This window comes from Nelumbo lutea, chromosome 1 (assembly GCF_056320005.1).
Source record: "Nelumbo lutea isolate HS-2025 chromosome 1, American lotus-T2T, whole genome shotgun sequence".
Taxonomy (NCBI): Eukaryota; Viridiplantae; Streptophyta; class Magnoliopsida; order Proteales; family Nelumbonaceae; genus Nelumbo; species Nelumbo lutea.
In genome coordinates, this window is record NC_142684.1 from 39505759 (window position 1) to 39524964 (window position 19206).

General features: G+C 38.4%; 1 protein-coding gene across 1 annotated transcript; it reads right to left on the bottom strand.

Annotated features, from left to right (window-relative positions):
- Positions 1–318: 318 nt before the first annotated feature.
- LOC148874350 (uncharacterized) lies at positions 319–15214 on the bottom strand. The gene is made up of 4 exons (XM_088960860.1): positions 15058–15214; positions 9806–9891; positions 8379–8541; positions 319–2579 (listed from the first exon to the last, which is right to left on the bottom strand). The coding sequence occupies exons 1-4, from the start codon at positions 15212–15214 to the stop codon at positions 319–321; spliced, it is 2667 nt and encodes an 888-aa protein (XP_088816986.1).
- Between the last annotated feature and the right edge of the window lie 3992 nt (positions 15215–19206).

Below are 19206 nucleotides of genomic sequence, written 5' to 3' on the forward strand. Positions count from 1 at the left end.
TATCCCCTTGATATCAGCTACAGTCCATCTGATTTCTTCCTTGCATTCCTTAAGTGCTTGAATTAGTTTCCTTTCTTCGAGTGCATTGAGTTTGGAGGAAACTATCACAGGTAGTGTCTCCCCCTTGCCTAGGAACATGTACTTTATGTGCTCTGGTAATGATTTCAGCTCCAGATGGGGTGCCTGCACAATAGATGGAAGGAGCCTTGTGTGAGATAGGGGTAAACTAATGAAAGAAGAATTACGTGCAAATTCAAAAGAGTTCAGTTCAGAAGTTAAAGTTTGTAGTTCTGAATTCAACATAAACTTCTGCTTTGCTCATTGCAGTTGATCAGACCCATTGTTAAGTGCAACTCTCAGTGTGTCTTCATCTTCTAGCTCAAAAGTCTGCTGCACTAAGGAATCAATAACATCTATAGAGAAAATAGAATGCGCATCATTAGGGTATCTCATGGCATCATAGATATTAAAATTAATGATCTCACCATCGAATTCCATGGTAAGTGTCTTCTTGTGCACATCGATTTTTGTTCTGGACATCTTAAGAAAGGGTCTTCCTAGCAAAATTGGGGTCGAGTTGGAAGAGTTATCTTCTTCCGTGTCGATCACATAAAAATCGGTGGGAAAGACCAAATTATTAACTTGGACTAGGACGTCCTCTAAGACTCCCTTCGGGTATGTAGTAGACCGAACAGCAAGTTGTAAGATCACGCCCGTTTCTTTTAATGGTCTGAGATTCATTGTTGTATAAATAGAATGGGGCATGACATTTATTGAAGCTCCTAGGTCTAGCATAGCCTTTTCGATCTGGACATTTCCTATCTTACAGGGAATGGTAAACATACCTGGATCCTCGCATTTAGGGGGTAGTCTTTTCTGGAGAATGGCTGAAACATTTTCTCCTATATGGACCTTCTCATCGCCTTTCAGCCTTCTCTTAGTAGTGCACAACTCCTTGAGAAATTTGGCATAGCGGGGTACTTGCTTAATTGCATCAAGGAGGGGGATGTTTACCTCAACTTTGCAGAAGGTCTCGAGAATGTCCTTGTCTTGCTCCTTCTTCTTGGATCTCACGAATCGGCTAGGAAAAGGTGGAGCGATGACTATGGCTTGGGGTGGCTTTCCACTTGAATCCGTTTGGGGAGATGGTGTCTCCTTTTTGGTTGTATCCTTGGATGCTTCTTGATTGGGTTCATTCAGCTCCTTCCCACTTCTCAATGTGATAGCGCTAGCATTCTGTTTCGGGTTGGTCATGGTCTGGGAAGGTAGCCTCCCTGATGATTGGGATTCCATTTGACTCATAGCTGTCGCTAACTGGCTGACCTGATTCTCCAGTTTTCGGATACTTGTCCTCGTCTCCTGTTGAAATTGTTGAGTGTTAGTTGCAAGGGCTTTCACAATTTCATCGAGAGACATACCTAAGTTGGGAGTGGCTGAATATGGTGGAGCTGGCGGCCTGGTTTGATGCTGATGTTGGAAGCCGAAGACCTTGGTTCCATAGTTCAGGTTGGGATGATCCCTCCATCCTGCATTGTAGGTGTTCGAGTAGGGATCGTATCTCTTTTGCGGGAATCCTCCAACAACATTAGTTTGTTCGTAAGGTTCATCTTGAAGTGTAGGGCACATGTCAGTTGGATGTCCCAGAGTTGAGCAAATCCCGCAAGCCTTCACCGTTTGTGTATTACCTATGGCTATTTGACAGACAAGAGAGGTCAGGCTTGCAATTTTCTGTTCTAGGGATGAGATGTTTACCTCGTTAGCATGAGTTGTTGGAGGGTTGAGCCTATAGCCAAACTGTTGAGAGTTGGCTGCCATATTTGAGATCAACTCTCTTGCTTGTGTAGGAGTTTTGTTCACCAACACTCCTCCGCTTGCTGCATCGATTATACTCCTATCCATTGGTAGTAACCCTTCATAAAAATATTGGATAAGGAGCTGGTCTGGAATTTGATGTTGCGGACAGCTGGCGCATAGTTGCTTGAATCTCTCCCAGTATTCGTAGAGAGTTTCCCCACTTAATTGTCTTATGCCATAGATCTCCTTTCTGATGTTAGCCGCTCGGGAAGCAGGGAAGAACTTCTCAAGGAATTGCCTTTTCATATCATTCCACGTGGTGATGGAACCAGAGGGTAGGTAGTACAGCCAATCCTTAGCCTTATCAGCTAGTGAGAAAGGAAAGGTGCGCAGTTTGATCTGTTCCTCGGTAACACCTTTAGGTTTCATGCTTGAGCATACTACGTGGAATTCTTTGAGGTGCTTGTGAGGGTCTTCGCCTGTAAGTCCATGAAAAGTAGGGAGTAAGTGTATAAGACCTGATTTAAGTTCAAAGGGTACCACTAGATCTGCATATTCGATGCAGAGAGGTTGTTGGTGCAGATCCGGTGCAGCTAGCTCTCTAAGGGTTCTTTCTTCATTGTTGGCCATGACTTCTTCTTCAGAATGGTTGGATGGCTCAATGATTTCTGCAGCCGACTTCACTCTAGAAGTGGGGAGTGATGTTGATTGGTTGCGGCATTGCTTGGCTTCTTTCCTCAAGTGGTGAACTGTGTTCTCGATCTCAGGGTCGTAGTGGAGTTCACCTACATGAGAAGAGCGAGGCATAAACCAAATAAAAGGAAATAAACCTACTTAGGACGTCAATCCCTGGCAACGGCGCCAAATTTTTGGTGGATGCCGAACCCAACCAAAGATAAATATTCTTGCTCTGGGTTAATAATTTGCAGATAGTGATGAGCAAGGTCGTTCTCCACAGGGATTGGGTGGATTTATTTCCGAGTAGATGGATTAAGGGGGGTTGTAAAGCTAACGAAAATAAGAAAATAGCAGAAAATAATAGAAAACAAAGATTAAATCGATGGGAGATGGTTTCCGGTTGAAGGGACATGTTCAGCTTTGATTCATAGCATTGATCCTTGATGCAAAGATAGATTCATATGTTTATGAATAAATTGGTTATAGCTATTAACAAGCTCTAACAACCAACCTCTACTCTTATTATTCGACAACCAAAACAAGCTCTTTGATTGCTTCCCTTATTAATAGGCAGTCCTAAACAAGCTCTTTGGATTTAACCTATTATTAGCATTAAGAAGAGAGAGACCCAATTGTGGTCAGCGATCTCACAAGCTCGGATCGTTTAAACCAGATCATATATTTTCCTAACATAGATCGAAAACTTTTTTTGCAATCAATTTATGTTAACTGCCACCATGATCGAACCTACCAATCATATACGAAACTGGAGGTTTAATCAGCCATAGATTATTTCCATTGAATGAGCAAGGGGCCCTTCTTGCTTAATCAACAAAAATAATCCTCACAGTTAATTAGCAGAAAACATATGAATACCCATAAACAATGAACTAAAATAAAAAAAATCAATTAGATCTTACAATATTACAGAATCAAGGCTTCCCTAACCCTTCAACCAGAAATAAAAACTTACAGACACTTCATGATGAAGACGTAGCTTCTAGATGAGAAAGGGGGGCGAACTCTTGCTTCTTCCTCCTTGGTTGCTGATTTCCCTCTTTGAAGATTGAAGCTCTCTTGGAGGAATTGATGCCTTGGGGGCTGGTCCGCCCCCCTTTATATAGATTTGGGGAGAGGGCTGCTCTCCAACTCCCTTAAGGAGATTATCCTCAAACTGGAAAGTCCTAGTCTAATTTGAACTTATCCTATCTAACTCTTATCTCTTATCTTTATAGGATTATGATTTGAGAATTTAAATCTGGTAAAACTCTTTTATTGAGATTACATTCAACTTCTAATCTAATGGGACTCTTGGATCTTGAATTCTAACTGGGCTTCTTTAACAATTCGGGCTTGCTTCAATACTCTCTGTGAAATGGGCTTCAATTTGTGAAATGGGCATTGCTGCGAAATTGCTCTGACTTTGGGCCCGAATTCTTCTTCGATACGGACCGATTCTGCCAAAACCCAAAACATAAAAGTTGTGGGCCTTTTCCTTATCTTTCCAGTGCTTATTGAAATATCCAAATCAGAGTCCGGAATTGAGAGTTAGACCCATATCACTAATCGGTGCCGAAACTGTACAAAAACATCCGATTAGCCTTGTTTTCTTCCAATCACCTTCTTGTTTGCCCTGAATCGAAATACAAGAGTAATGAGTCCAATTAGGTACCAATTAAGTGTAAAATACTGAATATTGAGGGATAAACATATGGCAAATTTTATAGACCGAATTGAGTAGAATAATGCTGCAGGGTGCACAGTTCTTGGCGCCAATAAAGATTTCGATCTCCACCATAAGAACAACCCAAAAATTAAGAAATAAAAATAGAACAATTCTATAATTATTTCAGATAAATAAAGAATTAATTTTCATACCATATGCCCAAAACTGGGAATCAATTCCCAGAAAAACAACAATTTGCGCAAATCGGGTAGAACCAGTTCTACCCATTTGCACAGGTTCAAATCAGGTTTGATTTGGTTCAAGAATTAAACCCGACTCTGATATCACTAAAAGAATGGGAGATCCATCATATGGATGGCCGAACCAAGTAGGGTGGCTGGGCAAAATTTCAAAAATTTCTTTCTCCCATCCGGGAATCCTATTCCATGATTTAGAAAAGTTGCATTTTTCAAGGTTCGTTCTTGAAACAAACCAGACCAAATTTGAAACCAAGATAAGTGAGAGGAATACCTGATATGGACTTTACGCAAGAAGCTCCTCCCAAAGTAAGTGTTCACACCCAAAGAGGGTACCGAATCCTTCCTCCACTGAAGATGACATAGGTTAGGGTGAGGCAGGATCAGCAAGTGGATTCTTCAGCAAGAATTGTGTAGGGATGTGAGCACAACTTCAAGATTGTTTCTTCTACCAAGAAACAATATCAAGATACAGAAAAGTCAGTCAAACTGTGCCTTATTTCGGTTTGCTCTCCTCCTTTATATAGACCTTAAAGAGTTAATCTCCTAATTTGATTAGGATTTTCTTGATCCAAATCTTTATTTGGATCTGGACTCTTTAAATGATAAGGCTTATCCCTTATCTTATTTGTAGATCAGAAACAACTTCTCCTAATCCAATTAGAAGTTTCCTAATCCAAATCTTTATTTGGATCTGGACTATTTAAGTGGATAAGAGTTATCCTTTTATCCTTATTTGCTGATCCATACCTAGATTCGTCCCTTACTTAATTAATCCAATTAACCCAGTTCGAAATGGGCTTTAGGCCCATTAAGCTTTCAGGCTCACTTCCTTTAATACTAGCTAGCTTGGCCTTCTTTGTATGGCATGGAACCCTATCATTGATTTCCACATAAGCCACATGGGTTTAGCCTAGCCTCTGTTATAAGGCATGACCGAATTCACTATTAAATACAGTGAACCCCTGAGTCCATTAGTATGGGCTCTTAATGGGCCCAACATTTACACTAAATGGTCTTTGGGTCCAGCCATCTTATGAAGGCCCAAGGACTGTGGGTAAATTTGAGATTAGTCCATCAGGTTTATTATGCCAAAATGGTCATACACTTAACCTCTCAGCCCTTAATGATCATACACTACCCAACAAGAGAGGACCTCTCCCTCGGGTGCAAGGTACAGTATTGCACTCTCTAATCACATGGATACCGGGAATTAAAACCTTTTTTTAAACAATTTGTGAAACCATAATATATATATATATATATATATATATATATATTTATATTTATATCTCTATATAAATATATTTTGAAAAATAAATTTCAACAAGTTTGAAATCAACTGCCAGTAGTTTAGGTTTCCATCAGAGAGAGTGCATTCCCCGATCATTCACTTTATCCAACAAAGGGGCTGATCCTGTCATTATAATCACCCACTTAGGTGAATTCTCGGACTGCCCCAACATACACAGGTTTTGACCCTCTCTAAGGATCTCACTGATTGGCATATCAAAGACAGTCCAATCCGGCACCTAGTGCAGTACCATAATCGAGTCTAAGGGTTAGATGTAACATTCCAGTTTTGTCCATCTGTCTCCAAGGTATAGGGCAATACTGGAATTTGGTCTTGTTCAGTATTTAAGAAAACCCACACTGCATGTGCCTCATGTCTCACCCTGGCAGTTAAGACAAGCCACCCCAACCCACTTATCGACACATTAGTGTCAACATTGGTAGGAAAAACCTCCCTAGGTTTATCCAATGATTGTGAAGATTCTAAACTAACACGAGCCTCATTAGTATCCAGTTTAAGGGTATTACATAGAAACACACCATATAACATGAGTCAAATATGTATTTTTATTCATTTACAATAAATGTCATAATGTACATCAAGCTGATTGGAATTAAGGGCATATACTATCTAACATGTGCAAACAACAAAGCATCTCGCAAAGCCAGACATTCAACAACCATATCGAGTTATTGTGAAAATAATTTGTAAAAGCAAATAAAAAGTCACCTCATTCCCCTCTGAAAATCTCACCACTACCAAAAATACCTGGGTTGCCCCTTGCAGCCCCATCCCCGTTTTCTTTCACCCAGCCCCTTGTAAGGGACAACACACATCACAAGGCAGGTTCTCGGTACTTTAGGGTAGGTCACTTTGAGATTCCACACCCTCTAAGGACTTTGTCAGAAAAAGTCAAATCTTTCCTAGGAGATGACCAGTTAAATTCCTGGAGCCAAACATATATATATATATATATATATGAAACCAGCAGTGTGAGCTCTACCCTCCATATATATATATATTAATTATGAAACCAGCAGTGTGAGCTCTACCCTCCATTCTTTTGAAACAACTCTTTCTAGATTTCCTAATAAATAATAATGGTAGTGGTTGTTATTATCTCATTCACCTGTGACGAATGAGTCTGACCAAAGGAAGCCAGAATAACAACCTGGATCGAGCTGTCTGATTCGAAATGGTGGGAACGACCAATAAAGTAATAAACTCACCCTAAGCCTTAGTGGCGAGAGTGGTAAAGATAAATAGATGATCTGTGGTTTCCAAACATCTTTATGCATAATAATTACAAGGTGAGACAAGGGGAATGCCTAATTTTCACACACTATCATCAGTTGGAACATTACATCTAAGACATTTCCATGAAAAGAAAGCCATTTTTGGTGGGATTCTTTTATTCTAGATTGCCTTACACCATGGACAAATAGGAGAAGGGGTTCAGATAGGCTACCAAGCGGACTTACAAGAGAAAAGCCCGTTAGATGTAAGTTTCCAAATCCGAATGTTTTTTCCTTGTCTTAAAGTTATGTTTTGGGAACTAATTTGAGTCTTTACATATTCTAGGATGTTGTTCCCTATTTTTTCCCAATGCTAAGCACCGGTGTTATCTAAAATGCCATTTACCTTAATATCGGGGTCCAGGGCATATCTAAATAAAGGCTCATCACCACGCTAGTTTTCAAGCCAAAATGGAATATTACCTTCTTGGATGTGCTAGGTAGAGTTGGCCATGAGAGTGTTCAAAAATTGAAGATTTTTCGCCAAGAAGAGGAACCTTTATACTCCTAACCCAAGCACCAATGGTTAGCTAATTTGGCTTTAAAGTAAATCGGCTAGCACCCATTCTCAGATAGAGCCTGCCATAAAGCTTTCAACCGAAAGGTTTCACCCAGCTCAACTAGATATTTTAATCCAAGCCCACATTCCTCCAAAGGCTTACAAACCTCTGACTAAGCAACCCAACTATGTTTTCATGTTTCCTCCACTTCGAACCAAAGAAAATGTATGCAAATTTTCTCTAGTCATGTGAGGATGCTCCGAGAGAGGTCAAAAGCCATAATGAGATTGCATAGAAGAAAGGACAAATCTAAGTAGAACAATTCTACTTCCAACAGAGGGAAACCTCCCTTTCCATGATTCTACTTTAGTGGAGATTTTACTGAGAATCTCTTCAAACACATATTGGCGGGCCTTCCCTTTGTGAATGGGAACCCCCATATATTTTGAAGGTAGCAGATGATTTCCAAAACCAAGAGCCCCTTGGATAATATTTATTCTACAAGGAGAGGCCTTTGAGGAAGTATAAAAACAACTTTTCCTTTTGTTGATACACTATCCAAAGTAAATCTCATAAAGATTGAGAAAATTCATTAGCTTCTGTAAAGCACCCCGACCACCATTACAAAAAAAATTATTGTGTCGTCAGCATAAAAGACAATGTTATGTGGATCGGCAACCTCTGGGAACAATGTATAATATATCTGAATTTTGAGAAAATAAATATGAGAGACCATGGCTCAGAACCTCCTTAGCAAGAATAAAAGGATACGAGGACAAAGGGTCCCCTTGAAGGAGACTCCTTGAAGACTTGAAATAATTTTTAGAGAGAACTAGCAGTTATAGACAACCTTACGAATGAAATAAATCCAATCTGTAGAAAAACCAAACTGACCAAGCACAGAGAAAAGGAAATCCCAGTCAAGCCGATCATAGGCTTTAAGCATATCCAACTTAGTCACCACATTATGCCCTTTTACTTTTCTATCAATTTCTTGCATAAGTTCCCCCACAAGGTCTATGTTATCCAAAATGTTTCGGCCTTCAATGAAGGCCACCTGATGCAGAGATACAAGTTTATGGCAAATACCGACAAGTCTACCAACTAAAATTTTAGCTATAGCCTTGCAAAAGAAGTTACAAACACTTATGGGCCGATAATCTAAAAAGGTTAGAGGTTTCTGACCTTTAGGAACAAGAGATATATATGCTCAAGAATAACTGAGAGGAAGCTCACTCCCCATGAAAACTCCTACACTACAGAGATGACATCATCCTTCACAATATCCCAATGGTGTGTATAAAAATATTTGATGAAACCATCAGACCTAGGGCACTATCCTTTGAAAGTGAGAAAACAACAATTTTTTATTTCTTCCTTGGAGGGAAGAAGAATCAGAATATCATTATATGATGGAGAGATAATTGCTGGAATAAGATTCAGTAAATTAGGATTTGCACTGCACCGCTCAGCTCTAAGGATAGAACAAAAGTACCGAATGCCTTCCTGAATGATTTAGGGGTCATCTATGATCATTGAGCCATCATCCAAAGATATCTTAGAAAGAGTAGAAAATTTTTTGTTCACCTTAATCGTAACATGAAAAAATTTTGTGTTTCTATCTCCATCTGCTAATCATTGAATCCAGTATTTCTGTCTCCAAAAAATTTCCTATTGCAAAAGCTAGTGATGAAGATTCAGCTTGGCGTTTCGAAGAGTTGTACAACTATCAATGGAGTTATGCTGTGTGTGAGCAAGCTCCTTTCGAAGGATTTCATCTTCGGCCTGCTTGACATTTTGAAACAAATCCCTAAACACATCCTTGCTCTAGGTACGAGATTAAACTAGTGTTTAGAAAACCAAACCAGACCGGCCGGTCAGACCGATTGAACCGTGACCTAGGACCTTGGCTGGTTTGGTCATTCACCAATAACTTCTTTGGTTAAAAACTAGTGAAAACTGACTGGCCAAGCGGTTTAACTGGAAAACCGGTCCTGGTTTCAGGAAACCGCTCAGGTCCTTAACTAATAGAAAGTTTAAAATGTTCTCAATAAGATTCAAACCTATAGCCTCTTATGTTCATATATTACTTAATTACCATTAGTCTACCTCTTAACTTGTGTTACTTAATGACTTTATTATACATATTACTTTATTACGCATGTATTTAAAGAAAATGTAAATTAAGAGACTTGAACCCTAATCATTTACTTTAAAAATTAAAGAACTTGCCATTAATACACCAGATTTAAGTATATTAAAAATTATAAAATGTATTATATATAATATTTATATGATCTTTAATATATATATGTATATGCCACATCATCATGGTTCAACCTCTGATTCGACTCTGGTTGAACCTCTAACCCATGAACCTTTTCCCTCTCTAGTTCTATGCTTGGTCCTGTTCTCAGAACATTGGATTAAACATTAAAGTCTGGACAAATTACAATACTTTTGAAAATAGGTAGTAAAATCCTATTACTGAAAGAGGTGGTTGAATTTTAACATGTTTTTTGTTTGTTGTAGGATCTATTGTGAATGCCAAACAATACATTTTTGGCGTAAATAAAAATCAAATTCTCTATTGAAGTTAGCTCTTACTCTTAGAGCAATAGACATGTTTAATATATTCAGTTAAAAAGGAAAAGAAGCAAAAACTCTTTCTCTCTCCCCCATTACATGCCATGATTTTACTTGTGTTGACAATTGACTAATTAAGGCACATGTTCACCATAATCATTTTACTTACATTGAACAATTATATGCCATGATCTCATGATGTCAACTTTTTATATGTTCTTTGGATTCATTCTTTAACACCACAGTTTTAGTGGAATCTATAATATGGGGTTCATCCTTCACGATTCCACCTAGATTGTAATAACCATGCGAACAAGACAACTCCATTGTTCCCTCTACTTGTCTTTACCATCTTGCATGTTGTTGGAAAGTAAGAAGGGAGGTCATTCCATGGAGTCAAGTAATAGTTGATGAAAATAAAATGGACAACTGGATTGTCATAAATGCAACAACTATGTATAATAAAAAGAATAACAATTCCAAATACCAATACATCTTTGCTCGCCTAAAAATTTCAATCTCCCTATTTAAAACTTCAACTTGTACATGTAAAACCTGAAACCACTCTTCCAATACCCTAAGTACTTCACGCTTCAACCTCTTCATCAAATGTAATTGGATTGCACCAAGAAAAAATTGCACCCCTCATTTTTTGTAGGGCAAATTTTTTAAAGTATTCCTATGGTTTAGGAAATTGACTAATTATACCCTTATTATTTACATATTGCCTTAAAAGGTACCTTAAGTTTTCTAACAATTATCTAAAATATTTCTTATCGTTAACTTTCCGTCACACTCCATTCACATGTGATGTCACATAACTGATATATTTTTTGAAAATTCCTAAAATATCCTTTCTTGGCATTTTCTCAGAAACTAGAAAAGCGATGCACCTACCAGTAATGTGAATCTTCTGAACCATAAACAGGGGAACTCAATCTCCTTCCCCCTTTGTAACTACAAGAAATGATTATATATGTTTTTCTTTTGTAAGAAAGAAATGTTTATGTTTAAGTGCTAAGTAATGTTCAACATTAACTATTAAAATCTTTTCGTTCTTTGATATGGGTTTGCATTTTCAGATGGTTGTCCTCGCCACCAGAATATTGGTTTTGCGGAAGGTGAGTCGTAAAACGATGCTGGTTATGCATCTATCAGTTTCAATTCTCCTTGTCTCAGTGAAGAAAAAATCGTTTGTTAATGGCATCAGCTCCTGACTGAAGAAGAAAGGGCTAGGATTTAATCTGCAATCCGGTTACCCTCTCCCATCTCTCGAACTAGTAGTCTTTTTCTTTTTCATTTTGTTTGTTATTTATTAAATTTAAAAAATAAGATATGAATAATAGAGAGATATATATTTAGGACTTTGGTTTAGGATTTTGATTATCAAGAGAACTTGGCTATAAATTGAAAGACATTTTTCAAACAGTCAAACAAAGGAAGGATATAAAGAAGAGATGTGCAATAGTGAAAAAATGGAATGATCTCTTGCAAATGGAATGGATGAATATTGGAGAGAAAATTGAAGAAGAAAAAAATAATTAATATGGTCTAAGACTACTCTGCCTTCAATCGGTGAAAAACACAATGGATTAATTGCTGAGTCTAAAACCATTTTCTGTCATTAGACTACCACCACTCATGGATTTGAACCCTCTCATGAGTGTTATTTCAGCTCCCATTGTCCTGACCCCACAATAAAATATTTGCAGTAAAAGTGGTACTAGGTCGAATTCCACAGGGAGCAAGTCAATAATCTCTTAGCCGAACGATTAATATAACTGAGTGGGAAAATAAAATAATTAAAATTAAAAGAATAAGAAAGCAATAGCAAACTAAACAAACAAGAGAAAATCAGTCTTACCGAATTTTGGTTCAAGGGTTCGGGTTGAGTCGATTGGCCATCGATCCTAGGTAAATTTCAGCATTCTTGCCATTCAAGCATTTAACCTTAAATTTATTAGGATAGCCATGATAAACCTTGTGTTTTTCTAATTCAGTTGACCAAACCCAGCATTCGATCAACACTTATCTTTAATCAACTGGGTATGATAGCGTTCCATATTAATTAATGATAGCATTAAGCTTTGTGAAAACAATTAAACCAAAATAACAATAATTGAGATAGCTGCAATTATTGAATCTTGTTCCATCAATTCCCTTTAGGTTAAAACATGTCAATACATTGGTCAAAGACTATCACGAACAATTGACCCAGAAAGATATTAACATAATAGCTACTTGTACCACTATTCATGACAATTATGGATCACCAAAATCATGGATAGTAGTAGGAAAATCAACATTAATTTAGTTTGTCAGACTAATTAACATTAACATCCAATAAAAATGTGCAAAAGAACCAATGAATACTTGAATTAAAAAGCAAGAAAATAAATTAACAATAGAACCTCACAATGGCACAATCGAACCTCCCCCCTTGAACCAGAAAAGAAGTTTAACTGCTAATGATCTGCACAATTTCCATGCTTTGCTTCTCCATGGCCGAACTGCTCTCTTGAGTTTCTTGAGTTGCTTGGTGATCTCTTGAATCTTGGAGTGAGTGATGCTAAATCTGGTTTTCCCCCCTCTTTATATAGCCAAAGGAGAGGGCTGTTTTCCAACTCCTTATAGGAGATCATCTTATCTTTAGGGAGTCTTGATCTTTCTTGAAATAATCCTATCATATCTATCTGATGATCTAATTTCAATCTTCTTATCTCTCTAGGATTACATTAAAGACTTTAGATCTGATAAGACTCTCTCTTTGGAGATTACATTCGAGATTTGGACTCTTGACTCTTAAATTCGAGTTGGGCTGCTTTAAAACTTGGGCTGCTTCAAGGTGCTTCTGCGAGTTGGGCTTAAGTTGTGAAATGGGCCTGGCTGTGAACTTGCTCCGACTTCGGGCTCGTTTTAGTACATGATACGGGCTGAATATATGAAAACCTAAAACATAAAAGTTGTGAGCCTTCATTTCATCTTTCTAATGCTTCTTAAATTGTCCAATTCGGAGTCCGGAATTGAGAGTTAGGCCCTGATTACTGGCTGTCGCCGAAACTGTGCAAAATCACCCGATTTGCCTTATTTTCTTCCAATTGCCTTCTTTATTGCCCTGAATCGAAATACAAGAGTAGTGAGTTTATTTAAGTGCAAAAGTAATGTAAAAAGATAAAAATTATTGGACAAAAATAAGGTTCTTTTCAGTCTCATCAAATCCCCCCACACTTAAACTTTGCCCATCCTCGGGCAAGGCAAAAACTCAAGTAACACAAAAGAAACCAACTATTGATTTTCAATCTTTCTTTTTCTCTACATGAGGCTTGGTTCATTGCATGCTTTAGTCCAGACTTGGTAACCTTCCCTCTTTATATCTCTTTCTCCCCTTCTTCTCGTTCAAGAGTGATTGCAAATCACCATTTCCCATGGTCCCAGGTTAAATCGATAGTCTAGGAGACAAGCCTCCCCGGTTGAAGCATCCTTGGCTGAATGGGTACTCATTGCTTTAACAAACCAATACAGCCAGATTCACTTACATTTCTTTGTTTCTTAAGCCAAAACAAGGTGTGCTTATTGCCATAAGCTTTATATATCATATCTCCACCACTTAGTATGAATTCCTAGGATCTGAAGGTGAGAATGGGGTTGGGGTCCTAGGGTGAGTGCATTTTATGTTCCATCTCACCCTTGCCTTTGTTTCAAGATGTGAGTGCATTTTATGCTCTATCTCACACTTGTTTTTGTTTCTAGATGTGAGTGCATTTTATGCTCCATCTCACACTTGTTTTTGTTTCTAGATGTGAGTGCATTTTATGCTCCATCTCACATTAGTCACAATTTCATTTTTTTTTCTCAAGAATCAAAGGGTTTTACCACCTGATCCATGAATTCATTGATCGTGGTCTCTATATGCCTAACACAACAAGTTCTAGATCAACCAACCCATGTTTGACTGATAATTATGTGAAAATCAATCAAACCCTTATACATCTTGCCTATTGATCGATTAAAATCATGAGGTACCATATGCAGCCAAGGAAGATTCAGTTAGTCATGCTTGCATCCTATCCTATCCATTCAGCCTAAATACATGATTCCTGATAAGTTGAAATCGTTCAAGGATAAGTTTCTAGGGAGCAGAAATTTCAAGAAGGTAAGGTATCCCGAATTTCCATCAAATTTCCCTAATCCCCCCACACTTAAGTTATACATTGTCCCCAATGTATGTGATTATGCATAAAGTAGAAGGGTTTGGGGGTACTTCCCTATTTGTCTTGTTGGATTCCTGCTAAACACAAAAAATCAAAACCAAAATAACAAAATTAGCTAAACACAATGGGTTGCCTCCCACAAGCACAATTGTTTAACGTCATTATGCTCGCTGTCCTCCTTTGCTATTTTAACTCTCATGGTTGTAGCTTTCGGTGTGCTCCCCTTCCATCCATCATGGGCGGGTTCAAATCTGGAATAGGGGCCTTCATATCCAATTGTGCACTCGATTCTAGCACCTCATTCATGTATTTTTCAAAAATTTCCTACACAGTTGGACCAATAGTGTCAACCAAATAGATCAAATGGTCTTCATTTGGGTACTTCATAGCTTCAAAAATATTAAATTTAATAGTCTCCCTGTCACATTCGACGGAGAGGGTGCCCTTATCCACATCTATTTTGGTCTTAGCCGTTTTCATGAATGGCCTGCCTAAAGTGGGGTTGAACCTTTGATCGTGTTCTCCTCCATCTTCAGAATGTAAAAATCAGCTGAAAAAATTAAATTGTTAAACTACACCATTACATTCTCAACAATCCCTTCTGGGTAGGTGTTAGAATGATCAGCTAATTTGATAACAGCTTTAGTTTCCCTTAAAAGGACCTAATTTCAAAGCATAGTAAATTGAGTATGGAATGACATTGATAGATGCACCTAAGTCTAGCATGGCATGCTTGATTTGCTTATTGCTAATCACACAAGGTAGGGTGAACATACCAGGATTAGCATGTTTTTCTAGTAAGGTCCTCTTGATCACAGCTGAAATGTTCTCTCTAACTCTTGAGTCCTGTACTGCCTCTTCTTCCTGTCCTTTATCCACCTTCCTTGGTGAGGTAGGTTCTAGCTGTAGTTCCTTCCTGTTTCTCAGCACCATTGCACTTACATTCTCCTTGGGGTTGACTACCATTTTTTATGGTAGTTTCCCGGAGCTCTGCACCTCCAACTTGCTACTGGCAGTGGCAAGTTGGCTGATTTGGTTCCCCAAATTCTGAATGCTGGCTCTTGTTTCCTATTGAAATTGCTGAGTATTAGTAGTTAGAGCCTTAACTATATCTTCTAATGACATACCTGAATTCGGGGGTTGGCCATGCACTGTGATGGGTGCTGAATACTGGGACTGTCAACTGAAAAAATGGGGCTGATATTGCTACTATCCTCCTAGGTTCTTGTAGCTTAGATTTGGATGATCTCTCCACCCCTGATTGTAGTAATTGGAGTAGGGATCATACTTTCATTGGGGCTGGCCTGGGAATCCTCCTACGACATTCACTTGCTGAATCGATCCATCCTGTAATGAAGGACACATGTCCGTAGGATGTCTAGGGATCGAACAGATACCACACACCCTAACAATTTGTAATTGTCCTGCAATGAGTTTTCTTACCAATGCACTTAACTCAAAAATCTGATTTTCTAAATTTACATGGCTTACCTCATTTGCATGCCTAATGGGACCATACTTCTATGAGGGTCACCAAGGCTCCTCCACTGGCTGCATCGACCATACTTCTATCCATGGGCTGCAGCCCTTCGTAGAAGTAATGGATTAACAGTTGTTTGGGTATTTGGTGGTGTGGACAGCTAGCAACAAGTTGTTTTAATCTTTCCCAATATTCATATAGCGTCTCACCACCAAATTGCCGAACTCCACATATTTCTTTTCTTATGTTTGTAGCCCGGGATGCAGGGAAATATTTATAAAAAAATATCCTATTCATCTTATCCCATGTGCGTATTGAACCTGGAGGAAGAATATACAACCAATCCTTTGCTTTATCACGCAAAGTAAATGAAAAGACTATAAGTTTTACCTGGTTCTCGATCATACCATGGGGTTTCATGCTTGAACAGACAACATGGAATTCCTTCAGATGCTTATGAGAGTCCTCACTTGGAAAATCATAAAATAGAGGCAATAATTGTATCAAACCAGATTTCAATTTAAAACCTACCTCAAGATTGGGGTACGTGATGCATAAGGGCTGTTGGTTCATAATCGGTGCAACCAACTCCCTCAATGTTCTCTCTCTGCCAGCCATTCTTTCTCCTTCTTTGAAGATGGAAACATCACAAGTGGGCAATTCGCAATCTGAGTTCACCATTTTTGGTGAACGATCCTTCCTTTGCTTAGCCTCTTTCCTTAAATGATGGGTGGTCCTCTCAATTTCGGGGTTGTACTTGAGTTCACCTCGTTGAGAAGCATGAGTTATAAACAAGAAGGGGTTAACAAGAGGAAGGTAATAGCTAAGAAATTAAAGTTGCTCCCTAGCAACGACGCCAAAATTTTGACGGGTTGTCGAAGCCCTCAAAATTAATACTAGTCCCACAATAAAATATTTGCAGTAAAAGTGGTACTAGGTCGAATCCCATAGGGAGCAAATCAATAATCTCTTAGCCGAACGGATAATATGAGTGGGAAAATAAAATAACTAAAATTAAAAGAATAAGAAAGCAATAGAAAATTAAACGAACAAGAGAAAATCAGTCTTACCAAATTCTAATTCAAGGGTTTGGGTTGAGTCGATTGTCCATCGATCCTAGGTAAATTTCAGCATTCTTGCCATTCAAACATTTAACCTTAGATTTATTAGGATAGCCATAATAAACCTTGTGTTTTCCTAATTCAGTTGACCAAACCCAGCATTCGATCAACACTTATCTTTAATCAACTAGGTACGATAGCGCTCCATATTAATTAATGATAGCTGTAATAATTGAGATAGCTGTAATTGAGATAGTTAAACCAAAATAATAATAATTGAGATAGCTGTAATTATTGAATCTTGTTCCATCAATTCCCTTTAGGTTAAAATATGTCAATACATTGGTCAAAGGCTGTCATGAACAATTGACCCAGAAAGATATTAACCTAATTGCTACTTGTACCACTATTCATGACAATTACGGATCACCGAAATCATGGATAGTAGTAGGAAAATCAACATTAATTTAGTTTGTCAGACTAATTAACATTAACATCCAATAAAAATGTGCACAAGAACTAGTGAATATTTGAATTAAAAAGCAAGAAAATAAATTAACTACAGAACCTCACAATGGCACAATCGAATCTCCCCCCGTGAACCAGAAAAAGAAGATCAACTGCTCATGATCTGCGCAATCTCCATGCTCTGCTTCTCCATGGCCGAACTGCTCTCTTGAGTTTCTTGAGTTGCTTGGTAATCTCTTGGATCTTGGAGTGAGTGATGCTAGAGATGGTTCACCCCTCTCTTTATATAGCCAAAGGAGATGGCTGTTTTCCAACTCCTTATAGGAGATCATCTTATCTTTAGGGAGTCTTGATCTTTCTTGAACTAATCCTATCCTATCTATCTAATGATCTAATCTCAATCTTCTTATCTCTCTAGGATTACATTCAAGACTTTAGATTTGATAAGACTCTCATTTTGGAGATTACATTCAAGATTTGGACTCTTGACTCTTAAATTCGAGTTGGGCTGCTTTAAAACTTGGGCTGCTTTAAGGTGCTTCTGCGAGTTGGGCTTAAGTTGTGAAATGGGCTTGGCTACGATCTTGCTCCAACTTCGGGTTCATTTTCGTATATGATGCGGGCCGAATCTGTCAAAACCTAAAACATGAAGGTTGTGGGACTTCATTTCATATTTCTAATGATTCTTGAATTGTCCAATTCGGAGTCCGGAATTGAGAGTTAGGCTCAGATTACTGACTGTCGCCAAAACTATGCAAAATCACCCGATTTGCCCTATTTTCTTCCAATTGCCTTCTTTATTGCATTGAATCGAAATACAAGAGTAATGAATTCATTTAAGTGCTAAAGTGATGTAAGCAAATGAAAATTAGAGGACAAAAATAGGGTTCTTTTCAGTCTCATCACCTCTATGACGTCCAGTAAGTGGGCACCAAACCTCCTTCTCGAGACTGCTAGAGCAATCATAGATAAGAACTGTTCCCGTTTCAACAACTAATGTGGATGCTCAATGAACTCAGCTCCCCATATGGTGACACTGATCAGAAGCAAGCTTCATTCTTCCTCTAGGCCTTGTTCAGTCATATGATCGATTCAGGCGAGTCATGCTACTGGACCTTAGCATCAGCGTTGAATAAGACGTGTTCTTTTGTGTTAGACAGTCATTGTATGCCCTTAGCTCCAATCAGAATGATATACTTTTGACATTTATTGTAAATGAATAAAGTGCATATTTGATTCATGTTCTTGTGGTTTGTTTCTATGTTATACCCTTAAACTGGACACTTAATGAGACTCGTGTTAGTTTAGAATGTTCACAGTCGGTGGGTCGGTCTGGGGAGACCTATCCTAATAAGGCTGACACTGATGTGCCAGCAAGTCGATTGAGGTGGCCTGTCTCAGTTGCCAGGGTGAGACCCAAGGCACATGTAGTGTAGGATTAATTGAACCTTTGAATCGGACCAGATTTCTAGTATTGCCCTGGACCTTGGAGATTAATGGGTAAAACTGGAAAGTTACATCTAACCCCTAGACTCGATTATGATACTGCACTAGGTGTTGGATTGGGCTGTCTTTGATATGCCAATTAGTGAGATCCTTAGCGGGGTCAAAACCTAGGTATGTTGGGACAGTTTGAGAATTCATCTGAGTGGGTGATCATAGTGACAGGATCAGCCCCTTTGTCGGACAAAGGTAATGATCAGGGATGCACTCCCTTTGATGGAAACCAAGATTGCCGGCAACCGATTTCAATTGTTGAGATTTTTTTTGCAAAATATATTTTATATGAGATATAAAAGTATATATATTACGGTTTCTAAAATGTTAGCAAAAGTTTTTAATTCCTGGAATCCATATAAGCAGAGAGTGCAGCACTGTTCCTTGTAGCCGAGGGAGAGGCCCTCTCTTGTCAGGTA